At 35.5% G+C, this 20,243-nt stretch overlaps 1 protein-coding gene across 2 annotated transcripts in view; it reads right to left on the bottom strand.

The window, feature by feature from the left end:
- Positions 1-2,347: 2,347 nt before the first annotated feature.
- The window catches only part of LOC117343556 (ecdysone receptor-like), a 72,809-nt gene continuing 54,913 nt past the window's right edge, over positions 2,348-20,243 (bottom strand). For both annotated transcript variants that reach the window (XM_033905970.1, XM_033905969.1), the window contains exons 5-7: positions 14,352-14,507; positions 10,990-11,215; positions 2,348-9,482 (exon numbers count right to left, since the gene is read on the bottom strand). In XM_033905970.1, coding sequence (XP_033761861.1) covers positions 9,232-9,482; positions 10,990-11,215; positions 14,352-14,507 — 633 coding nt within the window. In that variant the 3' untranslated portion in view covers positions 2,348-9,231. The remainder of the gene's footprint in view (positions 9,483-10,989; positions 11,216-14,351; positions 14,508-20,243) is intronic.

The following is a 20,243-nucleotide window of genomic DNA, read 5'->3' as shown; positions in this document are numbered from 1 at the left end:
AATGAGGGAGTCAAGTGCAGGTAGGTGCGAGTGAGAGTCGAGTGAGAGTCGAGTGATGTGCGAGTGAGAGTCGAGTGAGAGTTGAGTGAGGGTCGAGTGAGAGTCGAGTGATGTGCGAGTGAGAGTTGCGTGAGGGTCGAGTGAGAGTCGAGTGATGTGTGAGTGAGAGTCGAGTGATAGTTGAGTGAGGGTTGAGTGAGAGTCGAGTGATGTGAGAGTTGAGTGAGGGTCGAGTGATGTGTGAGTGAGAGTCGAGTGAGAGTCGAGTGATGTGTGAGTGAGAGTCGAGTGATAGTTGAGTGAGGGTTGAGTGAGAGTCGAGTGATGTGAGAGTTGAGTGAGGGTCGAGTGATGTGTGAGTGAGAGTCGAGTGAGAGTCGAGTGATGTGTGAGTGAGAGTCGAGTGAGAGTTGAGTGAGGATCAAGTGAGAGTCGAGTGATGTGCGAGTGAGAGTCGAGTGAGAGTCCAGTGATGTGCGAGTGAGAGTCGAGTGAGGGTCCGCACAGCATACTGGTTATATATACATACTTGTTTGTAGGACCTACCGAATCGTAATGTTATTGTTTTTGCACTGATTTTGGTATTTACAAAACACGGCTGCGGACACTTTTAATTTTCATTATTAAGGAAAAGTCAATTATTAGTTTTATGATTGTTGCACCTGATAATATTTTCCAATAATGATTTTTACAGTTAAAGTCACTTTAAACTACGTTGTTACGAGTTCTAGATTGTCAATGTTTCATGCCAATGTAGAAAACCCCTAACAAACAGTACCTATCAACTGTCCTGAGAGTACCTATCAACTGTCCTGAGGTCTTTGTTCCCCATTATCTAATAAATATTGATTTCTTTGCAAGCCAAATCACGCAAAAAGACATTTCTTGCATTTTAAAATGTATCAACAGATATTTTATTTTAAAAATGATTCAAAATGTTAAAATGATTAATAAGATAATGAAAAGATCAATGGGGTAATTAGTCTTCATTTGAAGGAACAATTTGATTTTCATAAATCTTTAAAAAAATATTGATCACTCCATGTAAAATCGTTGTTGGTAGCATTATCTCGGTAAAGCACATTCAAGGACCACACTTCGGATCATAATGTAGTGTAGACTTTTCCTGAGGTAGATGAGCAAGCAAATCGATTCTCCAAAGTATCAGACAAGTTTAACAAAAACAGACTGTTTAGACATCCGTTAACATCCTGTATTTAACGCTTATATAGTCAACGGATTCACTACTGGAACAACACCATCGTCCATTCTCATGGAAAATGTCAATGCCTACAATATTTGAGTTTTGTTGAAAACAAATAGTTTTAAAACAGAATGTGTTGGTCTACCAAAAGTTCATATATATATATATATAAACATAAGAAAAAGAAATCTGTCTGCGAAGGTTAACGTATAAACCCCCCCCAAAAAATCCAAGACTTTACCGCTGCGCCTTTATGCCCTCTTATGTAGACTGCCCGAAGAAGTCTGAGAGGGCAGAAAGGTCTAGCGGCAAAATCTTAGTTTTTTGTTGTTATTTTATTTATATATTAATCGGAGGTCACATACAGTACCAGATATATCGCAGGCTTCATGCAGCTTCATCTAACTCAAAGATGCTAAGAGTGATAGTTTTCATATATCCAACTCTACATGGACACAGACTTTTTTCTCAAAATTTATATATATATATATATATAAAGTAAGCAATTTCAATGATCTTTGTCATGTGACAATATTGGATACCACTGTCAAGTATATAGTACCACATACCCACACCCTGTCAACAAGACAGCTCTCACAAAACCTTTAGTAGTCACTACACGGTCTATACATTTTTTTTAACAATTATAATGAGGACCATTTTTTCTAAGATACATATCCTTTCCTAAAACATACTAATGAGTATTGGAACTGTTTTAAATTTGATTGAAGTTTTAAAGTTAAAAGTGTTATAGATTTTGATAAATATGTTATGTATTTTCTACTTTTTCAAAACATCCTAACTGATGAAGCTATCTATTCCACAACTTGAGGTCACCTGCCAGCTGTGGCAGGTTTCAGCTTTATCTAACTCAAAGATGCCAGGAGTGATTGTTTATGTTTTTTGAATTATGCAAAGTTTATTCAAACTAGGTTCCAAAACATCAATTTTATCATTTGAGCCGTGACTTTGCATGTGCTACTATGTTAAAGAATAGCAATTACATTATACACTAACTTTATTTTGAGATTGTGATAAATTTTGGATTTTACCTAGATTTGTATGACGGGTGACGTCAGAAGATGCTTACTCTTCTGGAGTACCTGGTCCGGTCATCCTGGTACTCTTTCAGAATATTTTTTGTTTGTTTTTGCCCTCCTTTAATCCATTTTGAGTTCGAAATCATATCGGTATTCTTCATTGTTCTTCTATTAACGATGATCATTTAGGTATTCAGATGACCAAGGGCTATTACAAGTATACTGTACGGAACAGAACAATATAAACCTGACCAATTAACCTATTGATCAGATGCCAATAAATAATAATTATTTAAACAGAAGATTCTACTTTATGTTGAAATGCAAACTGTATTGTATTTAATAAAACGGAAAAATCTACTTGTTTATAATGTCTAAAGAGTATATATACTGGGAAAGATATTTTAATTATAGACATATCATCTGGTGTCTTCGATATCATTGTTCTTTATCTAGGCATATTTAACATTGCATAATTCGCATGGTATCTAGATATTTCAATATTACTTACTACCAAAGGCTACTTATAGAAAGAAAGAGGCCAAAAGAACCTGTTTCACTGGCTTGTTTCTACCCGACCTAATTAACTATTTTTTCATGACAAGTGATATTTAAAGTATATATTAATATTAACCATTTTATCAATAAAAAGATTTCTCTTATCTATATATAAGAATTTTTGTTTTTAAATTCTTGCAAATCATGTGAAAATAATTATTATAAGTATTTAACTATTGTCATGTATAGGCCGGACAAGAGATGTATACACAATATACAGAGCATGTAACAACAGGTCGTACTGACAACTATATAAAATATACCCTCTACACTAGTCTCTGTACAATCTTATATACATCAGCACTTTCCATATATAGCTTTATCATTTCCAAGAACATTGTGATTTTGACAATTTTACTTCTTTGTCGAGAATATATTCACACACACATTTAAAAACATTATAGAACTCTCACCATTACACAGCGCGTATACACACACATTTTCACTCCTACATTATACATCAGATTTCAATTAATATAACATTCTCACACACAATATATGAGCAATTTTCATGTTGGAAAATTATAATGGAATTAAATTCTAGAAATAACCAAAATTAGAAAAACAAGATATAAACAGCTTTGAAAATGAATTGATATTTTATAAGCATGCACAATCTGATATATATATATTTAAAAATATCCATTGATAATGAAGTGATTCAATGTGAGTGACATAATAACTTAAGCAATATCTTATAAATGTTATGGTACAATAATAACTCGTAAAATGCCATCAACTATGCCAACTTCTTGTGTGTACATGTACACAACTGTATCAAAACAAATCGCTGGCAATCCTCTTGTATAGGAACGCCTTTATATATAGGAAAATCAAATCAATAACGACCAAATTCTGTAAATTTTAATCATGTTTAAAAACCTGAATCCTACATGTATGTTAATCTTATTTAAAATTCCTTTACATTTTGAGTGCAGAGCCAACTTTTTCCTTGCTTCACTTTCAACTTGTTTGAAAATAAAAAGTCTGTAGCACAATTTTATATGCTACAAATATTGGTAGAGGGCGTTTTACTCTATTTTCATTTCCTTGGAATGCCCATGAAAATATTTCAGATAAAAGAATTAATTCTAAACATTTTTATGCAGGGCCTATTTCCGAGGATTTGTTTGGGGCAAGTAATGAGGCCAATTCCCTTTTGAAAATATTTCGATACAAACTATTTTAAAACAATTTGTAATATTTTCCCCTGAAAATGTCCTTGTCACTCAACTATTTCGGATTTTCCTTGCCAAAATAATGCAAAAAAATCCCCTGCCTCATCAGTGAAAAAATCAGTTAGGTTTATGCAGTGGTTGATGTTTAAAATTGTCAACAAAACAATAGCACTATTCATTGGACCTTAGATGGCCTTACTCAGATATACAGCATATCTTGGCCACCAAGTCTAGCACATCACTAAAGGATTGTAAATATCTTTAAAATAAAACATAAAAATTTCTTCGTGTAAAAATTTAAAACCCATAGCACTTAATCATGGAATATATAGTCTGAAGTCAGAATACAGTTGCACTACATGCTGTAAAAAAAAAAAAAAAATGATACTTTCAAAAAGAGCACAATCGACTTACCCGGTATACCCATTATTGCTGTATCCTTTTCTACAGTGAGAAACTTCTACAGCTGTCCGTGTTTCTACAGCTGTCCTTGTTTCTACAATGAGAAACTTCTACAACTGTCCGTGTTTCTACAGTGAGAAACTTCTACAGCTGTCCTTGTTTCTACAGTGAGAAACTTCTACAGCTGTCCGTGTTTCTACAGTGAGAAACTTCTACAGCTGTCCGTGTTTCTACAGTGAGAAACTTCTACAGCTGTCCGTGTTTCTACAGTGAGAAACTTCTACAGCTGTCCATGTTTCTACAGTGAGAAACTTCTACAGCTGTCCTTGTTTCTACAGTGAGAAACTTCTACAGCTGTCCATGTTTCTACAGTGAGAAACTTCTACAGCTGTCCTTGTTTCTACAGATGTCCTTGTTTCTACAGTGAGAAACTTCTACAGCTGTCCGTGTTTCTACAGTGAGAAACTTCTACAGCTGTCCTTGTTTCTACAGATGTCCTTGTTTCTACAGTGAGAAACTTCTACAGCTGTCCGTGTTTCTACAGTGAGAAACTTCTACAGCTGTCCTTGTTTCTACAGTGAGAAACTTCTACAGCTGTCCGTGTTTCTACAGTGAGAAACTTCTACAGCTGATCTTGTTTCTACAGTGAGAAACTTCTACAGCTGTCCTTGTTTCTAGTGAGAAACTTCTACAGCTGTCCATGTTTCTAGTGAAAAACTTCTACAGCTGTCCTTGTAGAGTCATACCCTACATAAATAGTTTGTTATAATGATATAAGGACTGAAATGTATTCAGTAAAATAAACAACATTTATACTATACATACCCAAGTCTGCACGCCCTGAGGGTTAGCAAACATGAACACAAAATGACACAAACCAATCAACCACAAGTTGATGCTTATAAGACAGACTTTGTAATCCATCAGTTTCAGGAAATGTTTTAACAAAGATTGGTTGTTATTATTTCTTAAAATACAATAATAGAACAAGAATGCAGGTTAAAATTAAAACAGATAAATTTATATATATACCATTAAAATTCAGATTTATTTCCTGGACATCAGGATCTGCTGCAGCAGATGTAACAAGATGGCGGTTTACAGTTTATCAAAAATGGAACCCGTTCAACAGGGGTGTGGACAAAGTCCAAGACCTTCCATCTGTATAATCTCAAAATCTCCAACAATTCTAGCTTTAGATATTGACAGTACATGTAGTAACATGTAAACAATCACAATATGCTTCAAATTTTGCAGTCAGGATTAGAAAAATAAATGTTTTTGCTGAAAACAGTACATCTGTGAGTTACAAGGCAATCCTGTTCTAATATTGTTACTAACACTGTGCTGGAATGAAATCTGACAGCGGATTTAATTGATGACCAAGTTGATGTTAACTGACCGCGGATTGAATTGATGACCAAGTTGATGTTAACTGACCGCGGATTGAATTGATGACCAAGTTGATGTTAACTGACCACGGATTTAATTGATGACCAAGATGATGTTAACTGACCACGGATTTAATTGATGACCAAGTTGATATTAACATCTGATGTAGCATCATGTAACATCTAAAGGACCTAAACTGTGTGAAAAATGGTCCGAACAAACTCTTGTGTACGAGGTAGATTTGAAGTTTTTGTGGCTTATTGCAAACCTAAGTTGTCTTCTCATAGATTGCCAGGTAGGATTCCTACTGTAGGAAGTCGGTATAATTTAACTGGTATTTCAAATAATTCTATTTTTCCAGGATAGTTTGCAGCATTCTGGCATAGCATAGTGGTGAAAGTAAAGATATATACCTGCCCCAAAGAACAAAAACCCTCTCACTGTACCCAAATCCCTGCACTTTTTTACTTCTTTTGAAGAGCATATGCAACGATCCTACCATTGGCCGTAATTTGACGGAGGCTGAATAACGAAAGAAGAAGAACTCTTTTGGTAAGATTGACAATGTCTGTAGGGGAAAGTCCAACATATGTAATGCAGAGTTCACAAGTACAATGATATACAGTCAACTTCCAATATAACAATGTTCAAGGAACAGCAAAATTTCGGAATCAACAAGAAAACTTCAAATCAGGATTTGCATCACTATATATGACCCCGTAATTTTAACTGAAACAACCAAGTCTGCAATAATGAAACAACAAAGTGATTTTCTAGTCCCTAATTCCCATTGTTACCTCTAATGACAAAACAACTGTGCACATTTCTATCATCAATGACAAGCTGTTCATTTGTCTTGTAAGAGCATCAATAGCTATGTAGTCGTCGGAGCAAGGTCATCTGTGAAATATACTTCAGCCGACCTGAACTGTATTGAGTTGCTTTTATCATAAATTTATGGTGTAGACACCAAAGGGTTTAGAAATGCATTGACTGTTCACAAAAAATATGAATTTTTAAAGCAGTGTTTGGAGGGACATTACCTAAAACAAAAGTAGGTTGTTCGAGGAAAGTGGGTTTCCTTGCGTATGCAAATGCTGACGATCTCAATCCCACCCGCCGCCCCCTTTTTATTGTAGTATTAATATCATTGTATTTGTAAGCAAGAATTACATGTAAGTATATGTGTCGCTCGTCCCACTTTGTTAGTATGGGAAGTTTTAAGCAAACTTTTAAAACTGTATTTGTGGAAAAATGGAGGACAATCCCAAAGGTCATCAAAATCTTGTAGATGTTGGAGAAAAGCAATTAAGTACATTAAATTAAATTAAATGTATGTTATAATTTCAGACTGTCTTTTTACCATTATTGATCTCAAACCTGGCAACCAGGTAAAACAAAATCCAGATATTACCAAGTGTATTTCACCGTCCCCAGAAACATGTTATAAACCAAGGTGACTGTAACATCTTGTAATCCAATATGACTAAAACATTCCTATACTGCAACATTTAGCTAAACTAATTGATTTCCAAAAAGGATTACAGAAAACAATATTAGGCAAATGTTAATCTGTTCCGATGGTGTGAAGTTTTCCTACAAAGTTTTTCTTTGATATTCTGATAATTGTTATGTTCTGTTACAGACATTTAGCTATCACTGAGGAAAACACACATTCATCTACAACAGAATTACAATTAAGTAAGTAGAAAACAAGAAAAATGTAGTTTTTAAATTAGATAGAAAATTGGACTGACTACTGCCGATCTGTCCTACGTGTCTTACTGGTAATTGTATCGTGCCCGAGGGAGAAGTAGAATCCCACATCAACAGCATGGTCTAGTTAGAAACTTATAGACATAAACATTCTGTAGTTTGAGAATATGTTGTGTTTCGATTCTCTCAAAGCTGACCTTATTGAAGAATTTTACACATGTTATGTTTGGCATTATTACTTATCTATTGATTTTCCAGTCAATTTCTGTATAGCGTTTTATATCAGGTTAATTTTTCACAGGAAATTTTTTGTATGATAATATTTCCTAGTATCAGTCTTTTGAAATATCAGATGTAAACAGATTCTTTTATTAAATTAGGGTTCTTTTATCATCGTGGCTTATATTGATGCAAACTACCAAGTCAGCATGCAATACCATCTTGTGGTATTTGAAATCTGAGTTCTGAATTAGCTGTATATACATATTATATGCACAGATTAAAATTTTCATTATAAAAATTACTTCCTCTTAATGTCACATTCCACATAATATCACATTACCCTGCCAATGATACATTACAATAAGAGGTTATTTTAATCTTTGACTTTTAAGGATCTTGTAATAAAACCAAATCATGAATTAACACAGAGGTAGTCCCTGATATACAACATTCACTAACAAATTTGTTGTGTGAGCACAACTAAACAAACTTCACTAACCCGAATGGCTGGACTGCCCTAGGCCCTCAATAGTGAAAAAGTGTACCCTGATGGGCCGCTCTAAGTCCTCTGTAGTGAAAAAGTGTACCCTGATTTCTACTCAAAGTTTTCTGATAGAAACATTCCTAAAAATCTGCTTATTAAGAAAATTAAGACAGAAAATATCAAAATTTCAAATAAATTTGATGAGATCTAAAGCTGCCAGCTTAAAACAAGGTTTATTGTATGATAATGATGGCTAAATGATATTTAATCATAGAATATTAAGAATTTTACTGGTTCTCAATTTTAATTTTATGGTAGCTGAACGTTATGAATAATTGAGGTAACAAACTAATTTTAAGGAACGTTTCCACGAACAGCACACAACCTGTGATGTTTGTATGAGCAAGTAATTGTACACAGAAAATCATAAAAAATACACAAAAATATTGTCACAAACATAAGGTCACAAAAAACAGATCAACATTCACAATGCACCAAATACAACTAAATCCTCGAATCTCTGAGTATTCATTTTGTCCTTGCTTGAAACCATTTGAGCACGAGAGGATTATCTCCCTTGGAATCACTTCCTCGTAATATTGAAACTTGCACCATATTTACATGATTATAGATGATCCTTTGTAAATAAATCAAGGTAGATAACTCCAGTAGAATATGTTCACTATAACAACAACCCTGAAATTCCTGCCACATAACAATGCCCCCTTCACGCATACAGATGTTCCTTTACATTGGTGGTTTAGCTTCCTACAGCTCAGCATTGACCGTTGTAAATATCGTCCTTACAACAGGTATCTTACTATCTCGCATGTTGACATCTCTGAAAGCCTTGAACGGTCAACATCCATGGACGGCCTTGAGAGGTTAATCTCCACGGACGGCCTTATGAGTCAACATCCATACATGACCTTGAAAAGGTCATCACCACAGATGCCTTTAAGAGGTCCACCTTCTGTTATCATTCAATGGATGCTGAACTAAAGCAGCCTGGCATTACGCTAGAGAATCCATGTGTCAGCAGGTCTCATTCTGTATATAAATGTCTTTGACAACCGGAGGCATAAGATTGTCCTCAATTGGTAATACGTTCAGCATTTTGGAATGCTCGAGGCTGATGTTGCGCAGATCAGAGAGAAGAAGAAGGTACTTGGCTAAGGCACAGCCCCCTCGACATCGCTTCTTCGCTTCATATTCATTTAAGGCATCCACATAGACCTTCTGTATCTGCTCCACTAAGTCTTTGTTACCCAGACCTTGCCTATCCGCTGAAATCACAAATTTGTTTACATAAATCAGTATATAGAGAAAATCTTTTGAAAACTTGGTTCTCTTGGGTAACATACTAAAGATCATCATTGGTTTTAGTTGTTAAAATACAGTAAACCATCGGTCATTTGGTTTGTTTGGTTTGTTTTTGTTAAACGTCCTATTAACAGCCAGGGTCATTTAAGGAAGTGCCAGGTTTTGGAGGTGGAGGAAAGCCGGAGTACCCGGAGAAAAACCACCGGCCTACGGTCAGTACCTGGCAACTGCCCGCGGTAGGTTTCGAACTCGCAACTAGTGATAAAGTGTCGGGACATCTTAACCACTCGGCCACCGCGGCCCCTGACCAACCATGAACAACAATGTATGATGAGCTATTTTAACTCAACACACCAATGGATGATGAGCTATTTTAACTCAATTTAACACACCAATGGATGATGAGCTATTTTATCTCAACACACCAATGGATGATGAGCTATTTTAACTCAACACACCAATCGATGATGAGCTATTTTAACTCAACACACCAATGGATGATGAGTTATTTTAACTCAACACACCAATGTATGATGAGCTATTTCAACTCAACACACCAATCAATGATGAGCTATTTTAACTCAACACACCAATGGATGATGAGCTATTTTAACTCAATTTAACACACCAATGGATGATGACCTATTTTAACTCAACACACCAATGGATGATGAGCTATTTTAACTCAACACACCAATGTATGATGAGCTATTTCAACTCAACACACCAATGGATGATGAGCTATTTTAACTCAACACACCAATGTATGATGAGCTATTTTAACTCAACACACCAATGGATGATGAGCTATTTTAACTCAACACACCAATGGATGATGAGCTATTTTAACTCAATTTAACACACCAATGGATGATGAGCTATTTTAACTCAACACACCAATGGATGATGAGCTATTTTAACTTAACACACCAATGGATGGTTTAAATAGTAGATAACAACTCTTCCAGGTATTGTTTGTTAGACATAGAAACCAGGTGAATATTTACAAATGTTTGATATATTTCACATCCACATTACGTACATTATCATTAAAAATCTAATGTCATAGAAATACATTTGTTATCTTCAAAATAAATCTGCAACTGTATAACATGAAATGTTTGTGTGTAGTTTCTTTCATGGAATAGAGCTTTCTGATTATTTCATGGGTACAATTCATTCTACAGTATTCTTTGCATTTGTATTCAAGATTCCATATAGCAACTACAATGGCAATGAAAGTTTGTACACAGCAAATGTTTCATGTTATACAGGATCGTCAGATCTGACAAATCTCGCTTTAAAATATTCACTGAACTGATATAAGATTTTATCATATATCATTAATTTGAAACATATGATTGTAGTATTTAAACCAGTATATCTAAGTCGGCATTACACATAATTTTTCAGAATTAGGACAGGTTTGCCCAGCCATTCTAAGGAAGTAGTGTTTTTTGGTATACTTACTTGAGAAAATACATATAGCTGTAAAGAGGGAATACTCGGCGTTGTCTGTCTGTATGTCTGCCATATCTCTACAGAGTTTGAACACCAAGTCAACATAAGCTTCAGGTTGACCCACTGCCAGGCTGTTCTCCCGTGTCAAAGGTGTCCCATTGGCCAGCACAATGGACTTGGATACAGGGTCGTAACATCGACTAGCGCGTACCGCCATCACCTCACTGGACGCTGCCTGTAACCAGGAAAATGATAATACATAAATAAATATAATACTGCATCTGTGGTAATTAAGGATCAGCACAGCTCTATCTTACACCTGTGGTTATTAAGGATCAGCACAGCTCTATCTTACACCTGTGATAATTAAGGATCAGCACAGCTCTATCTTACACCTGTGATAATTAAGGATCAGCATTGCTCTATCTTACACCAGTGATAATTAAGGATCAGCATAGCTCTATCTTACACCTGTGATAATTAAGGATCAGCACAGCTCTATCTTACACCTGTGATAATTAAGGATCAGCATTGCTCTATCTTACACCTGTGATAATTAAGGATCAGCATAGCTCTATCTTACACCAGTGATAATTAAGGATCAGCACAGCTCTATCTTACACCTGTGATAATTAAGGATCAGCACAGCTCTATCTTACACCTGTGATAATTAAGGATCAGCATTGCTCTATCTTACACCTGTGATAATTAAGGATCAGCATTGCTCTATCTTACACCAGTGATAATTAAGGATCAGCACAGCTCTATCTTACACCTGTGATAATTAAGGATCAGCACAGATCTATCTTACACCTGTGATAATTAAGGATCAGCACAGCTCTATCTTACATCTGTGGTAATTAAGGATCAGCACAGCTCTATCTTACACCTGTGATAATTAAGGATCAGCATTGCTCTATCTTACACCAGTGATAATTAAGGATCAGCACAGCTCTATCTTACACCTGTGATAATTAAGGATCAGCACAGCTCTATCTTACACCTGTGATAATTAAGGATCAGCACAGCTCTATCTTACACCTGTGATAATTAAGGATCAGCATAGCTCTATCTTACACCTGTGATAATTAAGGATCAGCATTGCTCTATCTTACACCTGTGATAATTAAGGATCAGCACAGCTCTATCTTACACCTGTGATAATTAAGGATCAGCACAGATCTATCTTACACCTGTGATAATTACACTCAGCACAGATCTAACTTACACCTGTGATAATTAAGGATCAGCACAGCTCTATCTTACACCTGTGATAATTAAGGATCAGCACGCATGTGGGTTAATGTTGCATTGATAATTAAAAAGAACAAAAATCGTCATGTTTTTATATAAATTCAATATTTAATGATTTCCCGGTAAGTTCTGTTTGTTTTCTTGATCGGATTTTAATGTTAGGTGTCCAACGTCTTTATCGCGATGTTTTCGTCGGTCCTCCTGTTCTCGCGTGGTCACGTGACCGGCACGAAGGACTACATTAACACTTGGTCGGTAACTATGGCCAGAGCACCCGACCAACGTATTTTGTCGTACAAACAAATATGATGCACGTATTCATCGTGCTAAGAAACCGAGAAAAAGTGCTGTACATTCTTCTATTTATTCAAGTATGGTTACATAACGGCGTTATAAACTGGTCTTAATTGACGAAGTGCCGATTAATTGACTACTTTTTAAGTAATTTTGACGATGTTTGTCATTTTCGTAAGAATGTACAGCACTTTTCGTTGTTCCCATACAATTACCTTCACGCTCTTACCTGTTTCATAATTATTGATTTAGGGTAGTCGGGTGCTCTAGAACGATTTATAGAGCAAGTGTTAATGTTCATTCTCCAATATTGGAACTCTTCAGTGTTTTAAGTATCGAAATCGGCATATAGAAAAGAACAAACGTTAATAAATGAATGCAATGGATCGTAATTAATTCAAATAATTATTAACAGATGATTTGCAAAGACATAAGGTATAGTTAGACGTTTTCGGCTGTACATGCAAGTTTGTAAAATCGACACTGTGATAAACGACCGTCCTCGTCGTTGCCATGACAGTCGGTCGAAGCTCCGATCACGAATGCACTGTCAAAGTGAAAGTTGAAGTATTTTTCGCAACATGCCGTTTAAACTTAAAATTACATTCACACCTCATATTGATTGGGGTTGTTTAATCATACCTGATCAATTGAATTGTAAGAAAACTAACAAAAACACTAAAAAACACAGAATGAAGCCTTCGTGTCAGGCAGTGCAGACACAACGCGGGATTTGTAAACAATGTGACGTCATTGGAATGTACAAGTTGCAACAATGTAGAACAATGTATTTTTTACATGAATACACTAATGAGCAACAAAACGGGACGCAACATTAACCCACATGCGCACAGCTCTATCTTACACCTGTGATAATTAAGGATCAGCATAGCTCTATCTTACACCTGTGATAATTAAGGATCAGCATAGCTCTATCTTACACCAGTGATAATTAAGGATCAGCACAGCTCTATCTTACACCTGTGATAATTACACTCAGCACAGATCTATCTTACACCTGTGATAATTACACTCAGCACAGATCTATCTTACACCTGTGATAATTAAGGATCAGCACAGCTCTATCTTACACCAGTGATAATTAAGGATGAGCATAGCTCTATCTTACACCTGTGATAATTACACTCAGCACAGATCTATCTTACACCTGTGATAATTAAGGATCAGCACAGATCTATCTTACACCTGTGATAATTAAGGATCAGCACAGCTCTATCTTACACCAGTGATAATTACACTCAGCACAGCTCTATCTTACACCTGTGATAATTAAGGATCAGCACAGCTCTATCTTACACCTGTGATAATTAAGGATCAGCATAGCTCTATCTTACACCTGTGATAATTAAGGATCAGCACAGCTCTATCTTACACCTGTGATAATTAAGGATCAGCATTGCTCTATCTTACACCTGTGATAATTACACTCAGCACAGATCTATCTTACACCTGTGATAATTAAGGATCAACACAGCTCTACATTTTACCTGTGATAATTAATGTTCAGCACAGACCTACATTTTACCTGTGATAATTAAGGATCAACACTGCTCTACATTTTACCTGTGATAATTAATGTTCAGCACAGACCTACATTTTACCTGTGATAATTAATGTTCAGCACAGACCTACATTTTACCTGTGATAATTAATGTTCAGCACAGACCTACATTTTACCTGTGATAATTAATGTTCAGCACAGCTCTACTTTACACCTGTCAGAACAGCATATTATTCAAATCAGTTTCAAGAGAGTTGTATTATATTACCCCCATCTAACTAATCATCTAATAACTACATACCTTCAGTAAAACAATTTGATCCTCTTTGTCAAGCCGTGTAAAACCAGGTAAATTCTTTGCAAATTCCACAATTAGATGTGTAATGAGGACGGTCATTTTAGCCAGGCTACCGAGCACATGCTCCTCCGATTCCTCTTTAGCATTGGGGTCAATATCCTGTAATGATAAAAACAATAAGTGATCAGAACTCACCAGAGACACAAAGTGATATATACAAAATGTACATAATGGCTCCATGGTCATTTAACTTTTCCCCAGAGTTTTAATGAAGCCATGTTCTACAGGTTTCAAACTTTTGTTTGATTGGCCAAAGGGAACTCAAGTTATTGCACAGAAACCAATTTTCTATAAACATTAACAGTGGCCTTGACCTTTGAACCTGAAAAGCAATCCTAAGCAAGCACTTTTGGTAAGGAAGCACTGTATGAAATTTGAGTTTGATTTGCCAAAGGGAACTCAAGTTATTGCATGGAAACCAATTTTCTATTAACAGTAACAGTGACCTTGACCTTTGAACCTGAAAAGCAATCCTAAGCAAGCACTTTTGGTAAGGAAGCACTGTATGAAATTTGAGTTTGATTTGCCAAAGGGAACTCAAGTTATTGCATGGAAACCAATTTTCTTTTAATAGTAACAGTGAACTTGACCTTTGAACCTGAAAAGCAATCCTAAGCAAGCACTTTTGGTAAGGAAGCATTGTATGAAGTTTGAGTTTGATTGGCCAAAGGGAACTCAAGTTATTCCACGGAAACCATTGTGTGGACGCCGCCGCCGCTGACGGCGCCGAAACCAACATAGTAATACCTATGTGTCACCTTTTCAAGGCGACACAAAAATCAATCTACAAAATATTCTGATGTTGATAGCAGGATAGTTTTAATGAAATTTTAGAGGGATCTAGTTGTCTGAGATGGTATCATTGCAAAATATTACAAATATATATACAGGATTTTAAAAATTGCCAATACTGACATATAATAATTTATCACATCTGATAATTTTATTAACAAAGCAAGATTCAGATGATTATTTTTGCATGTGGATACATTTCAAAAGTTTAACACATTAAAAAAACTTACCCTGAAAAATTCTTATGCAAAGTTTTGATGTAAAAAAGTTAAGAAACAAAAATTCAAATAAATATGACATTTTATCCTCCAAAAGAATCACTCTTAATGAAAATTAAATACTTAAATCATAATGTAATATATTACAATGCTTTCAATCACTTAATTATATTTCCTGTGGGATATATTTTTGCATTAATATGAAAAATTCCAATCCTTTGTGATCATTTGTATGAAAATAACACTTTTGGATAGGGCCAAGCTATTGGTTACCAATATAGGCCGGAGTTTTGCAAGGGCTAAGAATCTAAAAGCTCATCTTCATTTGCAAATTCAAAGTCATTTCTAGATTGGCGTTCGCGAAATCATGTACAGTCAAACCTGCTCTAACGGCCACCTTGAATAAGCAGCCACCTCCCTTAAGCGGCCAGTCTGTAGTCCGCCTGATGGAAAACACTATATAATGAACCTTAAATAAGCGGTCACCTGTCTAACGCGGCCAACGGCCACAAAAATATGCCCCGAGTCATTGTATCGTCCTGTCTTAAGCGGCCATTTTGTCTTGAAGTAGACATCCGCGATGATCACATGACCACGTATTTTTTTTATCAAATTCATCAAAACTTTTATCTTTGTTGGTTTTCATTTCAAAATACACTGTACTTGGTATATTGTTATCAATATCAATAAGTGCATTATAATATGATCAATTCAATAAACTGTCGAAAAAATAATTCGGCAACAGGCTGTTTCTGGCCAACCTGGTTTAAACAGCCACCTGTCTTAAGCAGCCAATATCTGTCGGTCCCTTGGGTGGCCACTTAATACAGGTTTGACTGTATTAGCAAAATCTCATTAAAACTGGTACTGCTAACAATTTGACTATAAGCTGATTTGTAAGTCAAATGAAGTAGCAATAAAAATCATTAAAGCCCACATTCCCAGCATCCAAGTCATTGGACCTTTTTTCTGGACGACATTCTGTAAATGAATTAGGCTGTGTTGAGATGTCCACTATGTGATCTAAATACTATAAATCATGATCACTAAGATTTTGTGAGTCTAGAAGAGCTTCAGAGATTTAGAAATGACTTTTGATTTAGTGAATGATATGAGCTAATATCAGCTATTGATTTGAATTTTTGATTGACTCTCCTCGCGTATTAACGCGAAAATAAATCCAAAGTGAAATTTAAGTGATGTACTGATTACACTTTCACTTTTTGAGCAACATATCTGAATGCGATATATTGATGACGCCACTTTGGTAATTGGCATTGCCACCAGAAAGGCTACTAAATAATAAACACCAGCCTTCTCCTTCCCAACTTTTCAATAAAAAATTAAAATAGTTTGATTTCCTTTTTTCTACTTCAATTTGAAGTTCAATTTAATGTTACACATTCAAAACAATTTAATTTGAGTTGATCAGGAACTTTTCTGCTTCAATAGATGTAAGGAAACCTTTCAACATCTTTTCCTGGATATTTTACTTCAGGAGACAATTGACACTTAATTCAACAACTCTGTAATGACTGCCAAATATGGTATGTAATTACATGTGAATACTGCCAAGTGCAAAACTGTGATGAATTAATGAAAACCTTCGCACGTCAATACTAAATGAAATGCTCCAATAGGTGTAAATCTCATCAATTTTGAATAAGGAAAGGTCAAGTTTTACAAGCAAGCAAATATTATGCAATGGTTGCTGTGTAAATCATGCATGAGAACATCGAAACACAACTGATTGAATAACAAGACAGGTCTGGTCTGCAAACATGTGTGGGTTTGAGATACCTAAAACCCTTAGGGATCACTCATTAAAGATAATTTTGTTGTAGAATACATTTATCTAAACCACTGCATGGCTCTGTCATACAACAGGTTTATCTGGATGACTGGATCTGTCATACAAAAGGTTTATCTGGATGACTGGATCTGTCATACAACAGGTTTATCTGGATGACTGGATCTGTCATACAACATGTTTATCTAGATGACTGGATCTGTCATACAAAAGGTTTATCTAGATGACTGGATCTGTCATACAACAGATTTATCTGCATGACTGGGTCTGTCATACAATATGTTTATCTGGATGACTGGATCTGTCATACAACAGGTTTATCTGGATGACTGGGTCTGTTACATACAACAGGTTTATCTGGATGACTGGATCTGTCATACAACAGGTTTATCTGGATGACTGGGTCTGTTACATACAATATGTTTATCTGGATGACTGGATCTGTCATACAACAGGTTTATCTGGATGACTGGATCTGTCATACAACATGTTTATCTAGATGACTGGATCTGTCATACAACATGTTTATCTAGATGACTGGATCTGTCATACAATATGTTTATCTGGATGACTGGATCTGTCATACAACAGGTTTATCTGGATGACTGGGTCTGTTACATACAACAGGTTTATCTGGATGACTGGATCTGTCATACAACAGGTTTATCTGGATGACTGGGTCTGTTACATACAATATGTTTATCTGGATGACTGGATCTGTCATACAACAGGTTTATCTGGATGACTGGATCTGTCATACAACATGTTTATCTAGATGACTGGATCTGTCATACAACATGTTTATCTAGATGACTGGATCTGTCATACAATATGTTTATCTGGATGACTGGATCTGTCATACAACAGGTTTATCTGGATGACTGGGTCTGTTACATACAATATGTTTATCTGGATGACTGGATCTGTCATACAACAGGTTTATCTGGATGACTGGATCTGTCATACAACATGTTTATCTAGATGACTGGATCTGTCATACAACATGTTTATCTAGATGACTGGATCTGTCATACAATATGTTTATCTGGATGACTGGATCTGTCATACAACAGGTAATTTAGGTTTCTGGCTCTGTCTTACAACAGATTCCTATAATATTAAGCCTTACATCAAAGTTTATTCACACTTTATTAAAAGTCTTGTGTCTTGGGAAAAGTTATTAATTTAGGATTGATATTTGATTCTGGAGTAATGAACCATTTTCTCAAACATTAGTTTGAGGCATTGATGTGCAGAATCTCACAAAAATCAATAAACATTTAACCTATAAATACCATAAAAACAATCATCATTGGAAATCGGTATTTTCAAAGGAAGCGGAAGCAGATCGTGGCCACAGGGGCATTTCTCTTCAGAGTTATAAACTAGCAATGGAGGCAATTCTGACTCACTGCCATGCTTGTTAGGCAATTCTGACTCACTGCCATGCTTGTTAGGCAATTCTGACTCACTGACAATTGCTTGTTAGGCAATTCTGACTCACTGACAATTGCTTGTTAGGCAATTCTGACTCACTGACATGCTTTTTAGGCAATTCTGACTCACTGACATGCTTGTTAGGCGATTCTGACTCACTGCCATGCTTGTTAGGCAATTGACTCACTGCCAATAGCTTGTTAGGCAATTGACTCACTGCCATGCTTTTTTATACCTGAGACAGCATTAGCTGTTTAATTCTAGTATAAAAGTTAGATTACCACTAACATATAGACAAATGTATCAACAGTTAGATTACAGTATAGTCTAACCAGAATGACCTGTCGTGTTGAACTTTGATTAGCATATTGATTACAGACGAGTCGATAATCATTTAGGGGAAATAGGTGCTTTGTATATATACATGTATATCTGTTAGTTGTTTATAATGTAACAAACCTTATCATCAGCTGCATCATTTGTATTTATACTGGTCTAGATTTAGCGACAAAACTGTTAACATGTGAACAATTGATCACAAAGGGTAAAGATGACCATGACAACGTCGTGCTGGGTGGATCAGCTTTAATCGATCACATAGTTACTTGAATATGTGTAAACCATGCATCAAAAATAAATGATACAGTCCCTGTGTTGTCAATATAAAATTGTAACAAAGAAACGAATGGTCCAAAACAGCACCCTGCTGGACACAGTAGTAATACTAATCAATATGTTTTTTTAACACACCTGTGCACAAATGGAACTACCCACTTTGAATATTCCACGAAAAGGTCAATGCGACAGCTGGTCATTCTGGTTTGACTATAACATTGGTATATGTCACATTGAAGTCTTGCAACATTTATGCTTACATGTTAATTAATGCATCTAGAATCTATCAGATTCAGGATTTCAACTACAACACATTTTTTGTTTGCTTACACAACTGTGAACAGTAAATGCATTTATAATCTATCAGTTTCAGGATTTTAAATACAATAAGATTTTTTTAATTTGTTTACTTACAAAAATGCATTTAAAATCTATCGGATTCTGGACTCTAATTACAAAGTATATTTTGTACATCCTTACATAAATGCATTTAAAATCGATCAGATTCTGGATTTTTGTCATGCTAAACTAGGAAGTTCATTCTTCAGAGAAGAAAAGAGATTTACAACAGTAGACCTATGTAGTTGTTACAAATCAATATAACAGGTTTAAAGCATGGCACTGTGTCGACATTCACACAATAAAATGCTTATATATCCCATAGGCTGTGTACATCAATAGAAGATTTCTATTGATTACCAGGGTAAATTCTTTCTTGAACTAATATGTATCAGTCACTTTGACTTAAAACATCTTCCATCTCCTGAGTCTGGAGATAGAAGATGTCAAGGAAACATGGCGCCCCGGCACTAGCTTTGAAACAATTACTTTAGGCAAAATGTGTCATATTAAAAAAGATGAAAAAAAGTCTATATATACTAACGTAATAGAGAAATTGGAAATACCTATATACAATGTACCTTCATCATACTTTACAAAGCCTCAGTAGACTGTGACATATAT

Source organism: Pecten maximus, chromosome 15 (assembly GCF_902652985.1).
Source record: "Pecten maximus chromosome 15, xPecMax1.1, whole genome shotgun sequence".
Lineage (NCBI taxonomy): Eukaryota > Metazoa > Mollusca > Bivalvia > Pectinida > Pectinidae > Pecten > Pecten maximus.
Note: the sequence above shows the minus strand (reverse complement) of the source record. Positions and strands in the feature narration are given on the sequence as shown.